The sequence below is a fragment of the Odontomachus brunneus genome, unplaced genomic scaffold (genome assembly GCF_010583005.1).
Source record: "Odontomachus brunneus isolate Ranch 3 - 2012 unplaced genomic scaffold, Obru_v1 Obru_scaffold_010, whole genome shotgun sequence".
Lineage (NCBI taxonomy): Eukaryota > Metazoa > Arthropoda > Insecta > Hymenoptera > Formicidae > Odontomachus > Odontomachus brunneus.
This window is the reverse complement of record NW_022639460.1, coordinates 484,171-493,664: the sequence shown is the minus strand read 5'-3', so window position 1 is coordinate 493,664 and position 9,494 is coordinate 484,171. Positions and strand designations below refer to the sequence as shown.

Here is a 9,494-nt window from a genome sequence, read left to right as displayed (position 1 = left end):
TATTTAATGACCGCAACTATTGAAAATTGTTGCAAAGAGCTCTAGAACTTTTCAAGAGAGTATCAGAACTGCAAAAAAATGTCACATTTTGAAATATGGTGTGCCAAGTCTTGGCACACCTAATTAAAAAATGTGACATTTTTTTTTAATGTCAAATCGAACCGAATCGATGAAAGTTCATCCAAATCGAATCAAATCGTTGAAAGAATTTTTAATTAACATAATCATTGAATTCAACATGAAAATAATGATTTCAGTATAAGAGATAACATGAATCATGTGAAGTCATTTCATTTTAACGTAAGAGATATATAACATATAATCGGTAAACGTATATGGAATACAGTTCTAACCTTGAAAACCTGCGCAACGACACATATCGATCCGACAGTTGTTGGTAAGAGTTTATCTAGTAGCCATTATCTTTTTTTAATATTTTTGTAGAAAATCTTAATGTATAGTAAACTTTTCAAGTTATGCTAATTCCCGTAAGGTTGGATGTCTTCAATAGTTCTTCGTTAATATGCCTGATCCGTATTCGAATTTTTTCGACTCGAGATTTTCGAATTATTCGAATTCGAATCATAAGGATTCGAATTTGAATCGAATCGAATTTCACTTGATTCGATTTGAATTTGAATAGTTCGCACATCTCTACTGTTGACCTAATAATGAACAAACACTTTACTTATCTATCTATATATATCGAATTTATTCAACGTAATGGTTGATTTTGCTGTAATCAATAGTTAATTAGTTGAATTGAAACATATTAGTTCAAATCAATTATTAAATTGAGAAAAATTTAATCAATATTTTCACCATTCCGCTCGAGACTGACTGATTAAGAGTTGGTCACTCTATCCGTGAGACTTCAACCTGCGCGGGAACGAGTAAACGAGCGTTTTCGTACTCGGTGCACCGTTACGTTGAATTCCGGACAGACGTTTTGTCAGGATAACGAGCGCGCACACGAGGGCGCGCGTCTTGGTCCGTCGAATGAGGATGCGGCCGTGTGATGTGACGCGGCCAAGGTCCTCATTGCGCTTATCGTACTGGGATATCAAAGCGCGTCACGTTTTACATTGAAGACGCTCACTCCAAACCCTGCGAGATGTGGCGCGAGAGAAATCGTGAAATTGAAGTGCGCCCACTCTTATCCGTCTCGGATCTGAATTCCGCGCGATTGATCCTCGCGAAAATCGCACGTGAGGTGGCTTCTGTGAGGTTGGATACTCGTGAAATCTCACAATAGCCGGACATTCGATAGTCCGCTCGGCGCGAGCGCCGGCAAGCCGGATAACCCGGTAAAGAAGAGAAATAGACGGAACCGCGTCTTGATTGCGTTAATTTGCATGCGTGCACGCGCGCAGCGTAGCGCGAATCAACCGCCTGGATCTCACATTCATAATGCGTGGTATTAATTCAGCAGCGTTGCGCGTCGCGAGCAAAGACAGGCGCGATTTCGTGAAAAGAAGAGAAAAGAGGACGGCCTGCGTGATTACGCGTAATTAACCAAATGAATGGGGTGAGTTCGAGTCGAAGAGGGAATTTCGAAGAAAGGGGCTGACGCCCCTCGGGATGAAATTCGTGGAGGACGCGGGAAAGTTGGCGAGTTCGTCCGACACGCCGGGACTTCCGGTCATTTGATAGAAAGTATAGAAAAGCCGAAAAGTCGAACGGCTCATCTTTATCGTGTGTCGCTTTCGCTGCACCGGCTGCTCGACATGAACGAGTCGGTGTGTCGTCGGCAATTCGGCGAGTGATATGTATGTGTGTGTGTGCCTTCTTGAAGGAGAAGAGAAGGAAAGGGAGGAAAGGGAAGAATGAGAAAGAAAGAGAGAAAAAAATTCACGTAATTATAAACGCACCAGTTCGCACGCCCTATTGCGTTTTCTCCGGCCGGCAAGACGGTTAAACGGGCGTCGCAATTGTAACGTCGCGGCTCGAATTTCCTTTCACTTGCGGTCACTCGCAAAGAGAAAAATTAATTGCGTTTGTTATCATGTTCAAACTGTCGTCCTAAAGTATCTGCGGTATCGGCAGCGCGAACGGAAATTTGTCAGGAGAGTGAGAGGAGAATTTCTCTGTACGTACAATATCCGCTTTCGTATACTAAAAAAAAAAAAACGTTTGGTATTTGTAACTATCATCACATGGAGAAATAATTATAAATTATGGTCAAGAAAACTATTCTTTAATTAAATTCTGCTAGTGTTAGTAATAATCGTCTTATGTGCTTTTGACGAACTCTTCTACTTCTCGTCCTTTCCCGAACAGTATGAAAGTATCGACGACAATAAAACAATAGTGAAAAGAAAATATTATACGACAATATTTTCATATTGCTCGGGAAAGGATAAGAAACAGGAAGATTTTATCGAGAATTAAGTAAATTTCAAAATTAACAAAATTCACGGGAATGAAACGAAAAAAATATTTATGTTAAATTTTCTTGACAAAACTAAATCCACTTTCAAAAATGTCAACTGTCCTAAAAAATACGAAATAATTTGGAATCAATATTCCTATGTAATGCCTACAATTATAATATTCTAACGATATTCTAACGATATTAGACGCGAGAACCTAGTTAATTAAATCAATAATTGAATCAAAATAATCTTACATATTTTTTATCTTTCTGAAGTTATATACTAAGTTAATTATCTACTTAATTTATCTTTTTCGCAGCGACTTTTAGTATCGTTAGAATATTAAAATATAGCACGTAGAAATATTAATTCAAAATTATTTCACATCTGATAGAACATTTGAGGTTTCTGAAGGCGGTTTATTTTTGTCAAAAATTTTTTTATTTCGTACTTTTTGATTACTTACTGAATATTTGCTTTTGAAGTTGATCAGAAATAATTTATATGAAAAAAAAAATTATATAAAATGGTCTAATAAAAAATAACTAAGGTCTTGACAATGCGTCGCGGTTTTAGTGCGTTTTTGCTTTGTCAACGATCACTAAAGCAACGCAACGTGGCGGCTGAAGGGTCAGAACCTATGCAACCTACGCAACACGAGTTTCCGTCGAGTTGCTTTCCATGTATCGCCGCGAGGCGGCCGGTAGTTTCCGGTCTTCTCCGCAAAGGAGGCCACTTGGTCAACGGGTCCGTTCCGTTCGATTCTCCGGATCGTGAGTGAGAATCGTATCGGACCGGTTCACGTACAGGATAGTTCCTCGTTGCGCACCCAAGAGAGAGAGAGAGAGAGAGAGAGAGAGAGAGAGAGAGAGAGAGAGAAAATCAGCGTAAGGCTCGCTCACCATTTTCACGCCATTAGGAGAGATGCTGTGACAATAAGTGGATATCGTGAGGAATCTACAGGAAGTCACGTGATCAGGAATGCAATCGGTATTTCCAAGTGACGACGCCTCTTCCCCCACCCTCGTGATTGACTTGGACAGCAAATTTACATTCCTCATACCGTTGTCGTCATCGTATAATCCTTTTCCGGATTCCGAATTCCGGATTACCTCATCGCCATTAAAGCGTCATTAAAGATCCAACAACCTGACATTCCAATCAAAGTTTATGATGTCCAAACTTATCTCAAATCTTGTAATTAACTTGTCACAACTGTGCTTATGAGCAATCTCTTAAGAAAAAAAAGAAAAAAAGAAAATCCTTAATTTTCCTCCCAGAAAAATAATATATAGCGATATGCCACGCTGAGGAAAAAAATATTTAAAAAATAATAAATATTTCTTTGGTGGAAATGTTCTAATAACATATATTTTCATAAATCTAAGTTCTTTTGTTTAAATAAAACAAACAATTGCTCTCATGAGAAATTCAGTTTTCTTGGAGGTTCCGAGAAATATATATATTTATATTTGAAAAATATTTTATATATTTTATATATTTTATATATTAGTATAATCTCAAATATGTACCGCAAATAAATATAAATAATAAATAATGTTTACTCCTTCTTAGATACTTTTTCAGGGAAATTTAATTACATACATTCCTGTACAACATATAAAAAAATCTTATTAGCATAAACAGCTTATTAGCATAAACAGCTTCTTCTTTCTTTCTTTCTCTTTCTCTCTTCCCCTCTCTCTAATTAATCTAAATGAGGTTGATTATTAACAAAGACGTGTAATGACATGAAATGCGTTAATACGCGAACGATTATGACGATCAATGACGCGCGTGAAGAGTCGTGTAAGAGCTGTAAACACCGTTGATCACGGCTAATCTTCCTCCGTGGAAATCGCCATATCCTAGTTCCCATTCCAGAATTTCCGGTTTGCACGAATTAAACGTTAAAAAATTGTTGCGCGACATATATCTTCCGTGTCCAATATTTCTCTGTCCGCAGACCCGCTTGGAAAAAACCGCAGTTCAAAGAGATTTATTCCGACAGTTCCGCATTATCGTTGTGTCACGCGGACGCGCACTGTATATCGATTCGCAAAATCGCGAGCGCACGTATGCGTAATGCGTTAAAAGTGGAGCGAAAACGATGGAGAGAACGCTAACAGTCTGTTACTATGTATAAACGTGTGCGATGGAATTTTCATTCAACGTCACCGACCTTGGCGTTCCTCTTTTTCTATAAAACGCAGCTATAAACTGGACTCCTCGTCTATACGTATAACATATACGTAATCAGAGCGAGTTCCTCTGCGAGAGTCGCGTCTTTTATTAAAAAAAATCGACGTCAGAATTTGCACATTCACGCTTCAAGAATATGTACAACATACTCGAGTCACAATCAGATGCAAATGATGCAACGCGAATAGGCGCGCTTAAAACAATCCGTAAGAAACGACAAAACGGCGCGTCATATTTGAACGCGGTTTTCGCGACTATCCGAAAATATGACTGTCTATTCCGCCGTTGCTCCTTCTAACATGAACATGACGCAATAAATAAGCGCATTACGACTTGTAATGCTGATATCCGTGATACGCCAAGTCCTGACCGTAGGAGTCCGCGCTTCCGTAACGATCATCATGATGATAATCGATATCCGGATGAACTCCGTATTGAAGGTGACCGATGCCGTTCTTGGTGTAGACTGGCGGATAATAATTTTGCGGCCTGTAAAGCTTAAAGAAACCTATCAGACCGGGTATAGCGATCGCCATGAATCCGAGGAACTTTTTGAATGAAGCCAGGCCCAAAATCAGCGGCAAGAAGAGCAGCAGCTTCAGCTTGAACAGTTTAATCACGAGCAGCATCGGTATCAAGAGCTTCCTGAACTTATGACGGGCTGGAACAAATGTAGTACTCGTCTTAGCAAGTAGAGTAATAATATCGAATGTTATTGAACAGAAAAAATTATTTAGTAAGTTTGATTTCTATTTAGTAAGCTCGTTTAGTTATTAAACTCAATTTCACTTGACTATTTGATCAACTTAATTTAATTAAGTTTTGCGCGCGAAAGATCTAGCTCTGTCAAAGCGAAATAGAAACAAGTAATGAGATCGGTAGATGTCTTAGTATAAAAAATAATGTATAAAAATTTTTAAGTAATTTTCAAGAGCACTTTTCTCGCTGTCATCTTAGGTAGATACTCACAAAATAGTGTATCCTTCTTGTTCTCAAGAGTATTGATTTCATCGGCGATTTCGTCCAAAAATCTGGGCTCATAAGCGCCACTACGACCCGTCTCCGAGGTAGGTATGGTTAATTCGAAGGACATTGTTTTGATAAATCTCTCCGTTTTCCTCTTCATGAAGTTGAGCATTTTATCCCATTCCGACTCCTCGGACCTGTGTTGAATACATAAACAAAGTTGTTTTGGATTCAGAGATGATTCTCGTCGATCAGTTTGAGCAACGCTTGTCTCCAGCGTTGTCGGAAATTTACAAAAATCTTTAACAATCTTTTCAATCGCGTGATTTCTCCTACACGTGGAGAAGTGTGTGCACAACTGCGCATAGACATAGGCTATTTTCTGCGTATCTTTTACAAAAACAAAGTTATACCTGGGCTCGTTGGAATACTCGTACGGCTGACGATACACCTCCGTCACCACGTCCTGAGACATCCGCTTGACTCGCACGTAATCGCTCAAGGAATACTCAGCATGGTCGAAAAAGTCTGAAAAGTAATTCAAGGCGCGGGACTTGAAGCATTCCGCCAAGTCGCCGGTTATACACCGCTCGTTGATTCTCGCTAGATAAGGATCCGTGTTTCGACCTGTCCCGAAACCGATATACTCGAATAGATCTTCCACGTGTTGGACAGGATTGAATCCTCTCTGCTGCGACGGAGCTTCTTCGGCATTCTCTGAAATCGTATATTCTCATCAGGCAACTTTGTCACGTATCTTTCATCACTCGACAAATTAAACTCTTCAAAGGCTGACAAAATGAGAACGAGAGAAATAAATAATTTTTCTCGTCTACTTTATTATACTTTATATTTTTCGTAATTTTATATTTTCTGTAATCCCTTGGTAACTTTAGCATTGTTCATGAAAACTTTACGTTGTTCCTTGAAAATGATGTTTTTTATCTTCACTCGTTAAATTATAAATATAACTATAATATAATTAATTATAATATATAATATAATAATAAATTATATAATACATTAAAAAAATTATCTTCTAGAAAATGTATGTATAGAGAAAATTTATGCATAGAGAAAAAAGATATTATAGTTTTGCTCATATATAAATTTTCTTCGATTCTAATTATTCTAAACTAAATATATATATTATAATTATCTCAATTATTCTAATTATCTTACTAAAAAGCACAGTAAATCTTTTAAATATATTGTTCCAATTATCGTCTAGAAAATTTATATAGAGAGAATATATGTTATAATTTTCTTCATATATAAATACTTTTCGATTCTAATTATTCTAAACTAAATATATTGAAATAATTTTATATATATATATATATATATATATATATATATATATATATATAATTATTTCAATTATTCTAATTATCTTACTAAGGAACATAGTAAATCTTTTAAATAGACATTCTAATTTCTAAAATATAAACAACACGTATAAAATAAAGGAGTACTCAATTATCATGGAATGTTGATCTATTTCTGAACTATAAAATTCTGCAACTATTTTTACCGTAAAATTCTCTCCGTACGCGTAGGTAATACGTGGATATAAAGTATCGTACCTTGGTTTTCTGTTTGGCCTTCTGGAACGACATCCTGGAACGTAACTTTGCCGGCGGACTGACAGCGTACCAGCAACGACGCTGTCAAAACGACTCCTAGAATTACCAACAATCGCTGCGGTTGCATCCTTTTTTTCTTCGTCTAGACACTTTGAACCTGTAAAGCACGCGTCTTTACCGATTTGCGTTTTACGGCGAGACATAACAAACACCAGGGGACGCGCGTCGCGGTGCAATCAGCTAATTAATGCACTGCATAATAACATTGTTAACTGTTCTGTGAATCCCATTCACTCACCTGTCAGACGCGGAACGCAGAACGCAAAACATAGGCGCGGAATACAAAAACACGACTTGTTTATTCGGACAATTCACCCCTCCTTACTTCGACGACACTTGTTTTACGTTAATTTGAATTCGGCGACAAAATTGATATACACGTGTCGAGAATGTGTTTTGAATGCACACGCGTAAACTATGTCGTTCATCAAGTCAGAAGAAGACAACGGCGATCCCGCGATTAATACGGCTTTTCTCAACCGAAATCTTATAAGTACGGTATTCTCACCAAGCACACTGTCAAATAACCACGACTGCCCGTTGTTCGTTGCGCGACATCCTCGTCGAAAAAACGTGTTCGTGGTGATCCTCGAACAGCGCTCGGACGTCTGCGAGATCGACTGTTGGCAGTCGACGCGCTGGTTCTCCAAGTGCCGTTAGATGAGCGCACCAATCAGAAAGGTGGGATGGGAGGCAAACCAGGTTCCCGATTCTAAATTCTGACCGCGCATTTCACTGGACGGGTACCCGGCTATTATGCACCACCGTATTTACAATCATCAACCGGACCGCAAATTTTCCGGAACCGCCGAACTGCGAAATTGCGCGGCAAATTTTCGCTCGGCAAATACCGCGCTGATGACCGTGAATTTTGTTGATTAAATCGACGAACGGAACGAGAGACTCGCTTAGATAAACAACGCGAGTGAACCAAATCCTGAATAACTCAAGTGACGACTCACGTGGCAAATTAGAAGTACGAAAAAAATCTACAAATGGGGGAAATAAGAGTGACCAGAAAATTACATAAAACGTATGAATCAAATGAGAAGTGCAACTTACCTCGCTGAGATTGAAAATTAAATCTTTTTCGAAGGAGAAATTATTTTTTTGCTACTTTTTGCCGAAAAATTGGAGGTCTTTTTGAGATTGATCGATTTATCGTGGGACGCGGTGTCGGACACTTTAGTTTCCGAAAGAGATGTGACGCCTCGACTCACGATCTACGGATTTATATGAGCGTGCCATTTCGTTCAGAGAAGGGGAAGGATTCGTAAGTTACTCTATGTATGGCGAACAAGAGGATATACAAAAATCAAGAGTGAAAGTGGCGTGGCCGGAACAAGAGCCGGAACTGGACAACGTAAAGGGACAAAGACGTCTCCCGCCGCAGGAGAGAGATGAAGTCAATGTACTTCCCTCTCCGGTTCACGACCCGAGGTGCGTCATCGCCTTACACCAGTTTCATTCCTTCGCATCTCTCTCATCGATTTCCCTCTCGAAATGATCCTCTCTCGCATCGCAATACATACGAGATCTATCGTTTAACGTTTTTTTATCTAATTGTCTTCAACTCAATTGTCTTCGTATTAATCTTAAGGGGATGCTGAAGCTGAAAACTTTACCGACAAAACTTTACTGACATTTTTTTGCAAAGTTTACGTCGTATTGGTTACACAGAATTACAAGTGCTTTTACGCAATGAAAGTACGTGCAAAAATAAATAGGAGCATTGCTCGATATGTGACGAAAACGAACAAAAAAATTTTAATGTAAAATCTCAAGCTATCAGCGTAATATTTGCCTAATCCAAAAGTTCCGCAGCTTGTATGTACTGAAAGTGTAGATGCTCCAAATAGAAAAATTTTGAAGCACATTGCTCTACCTTCACATCTGCATTTGGAAGCTTAAAAATATCGAAAATGAGAATTGCAGAAAGATTTCTATATGGTTAGGTTTTCCGTTGAATATGATAAAACAAAGCAACACACATTCATGTAAGTTCTGTATATACAAGAAATACGAAAAATATAGCATGATTATGTTAGTGACGATTGTTTCTGCATTATCGACATTGTTCGAGTTCATCATCGACTCCAGCATCCCCTTAAGATACCTCGTCTCTCTGAACTTTGACATGCAATTTCACCCGTTAGAAGATAGATTTGAAGACGTCGATTTTATGCGGATGCTATAATCCGAGCTTACGTTTTGTTTTTATCGTTAACGCCTGAAATCTCAAACGGAACTAGGAGATCTCTATTATGTAAACGTGATTATATAATATATATATGTACGTCATGAC

The 9,494-nt window shown here is 38.4% G+C and overlaps 1 protein-coding gene across 3 annotated transcripts; it reads right to left on the bottom strand.

Annotated features, from left to right (window-relative positions):
* Nucleotides 1–3,951: 3,951 nt before the first annotated feature.
* Nucleotides 3,952–8,778, bottom strand: LOC116840445. 3 transcript variants are annotated; one of them, XM_032807151.1, is made up of 5 exons: nucleotides 8,252–8,778; nucleotides 7,130–7,286; nucleotides 5,957–6,260; nucleotides 5,547–5,740; nucleotides 3,952–5,238 (listed from the first exon to the last, which is right to left on the bottom strand). In XM_032807151.1, exons 2-5 carry the CDS (start codon nucleotides 7,254–7,256, stop codon nucleotides 4,904–4,906), a joined length of 960 nt encoding a protein of 319 aa, XP_032663042.1. In that variant the 5' UTR covers nucleotides 7,257–7,286; nucleotides 8,252–8,778; the 3' UTR covers nucleotides 3,952–4,903. The 3 variants fall into 3 exon arrangements, with proteins under 3 accessions (XP_032663042.1, XP_032663041.1, XP_032663040.1); XM_032807150.1 differs by lacking the exon at nucleotides 8,252–8,778 and adding an exon at nucleotides 7,428–8,036; XM_032807149.1 differs by lacking the exon at nucleotides 8,252–8,778 and adding an exon at nucleotides 7,698–8,035.
* Between the last annotated feature and the right edge of the window lie 716 nt (nucleotides 8,779–9,494).

What these genes read in the sequence shown, in the direction of transcription:
- LOC116840445 (XM_032807151.1), bottom strand. Translation starts at nt 7,256, where the DNA reads ATGCAACCGCAGCGATTGTTGGTAATTCTAGGAGTCGTTTTGACAGCG. An exon ending in GAGTATTCCAACGAGCCCAG is followed by an intron (nt 5,741 to 5,956) that starts GTATAACTTTGT and finishes TATTCAACACAG; the next exon opens with GTCCGAGGAGTCGGAATGGG. An exon ending in CAAGAAGGATACACTATTTT is followed by an intron (nt 5,239 to 5,546) that starts GTGAGTATCTAC and finishes CATTTGTTCCAG; the next exon opens with CCCGTCATAAGTTCAGGAAG.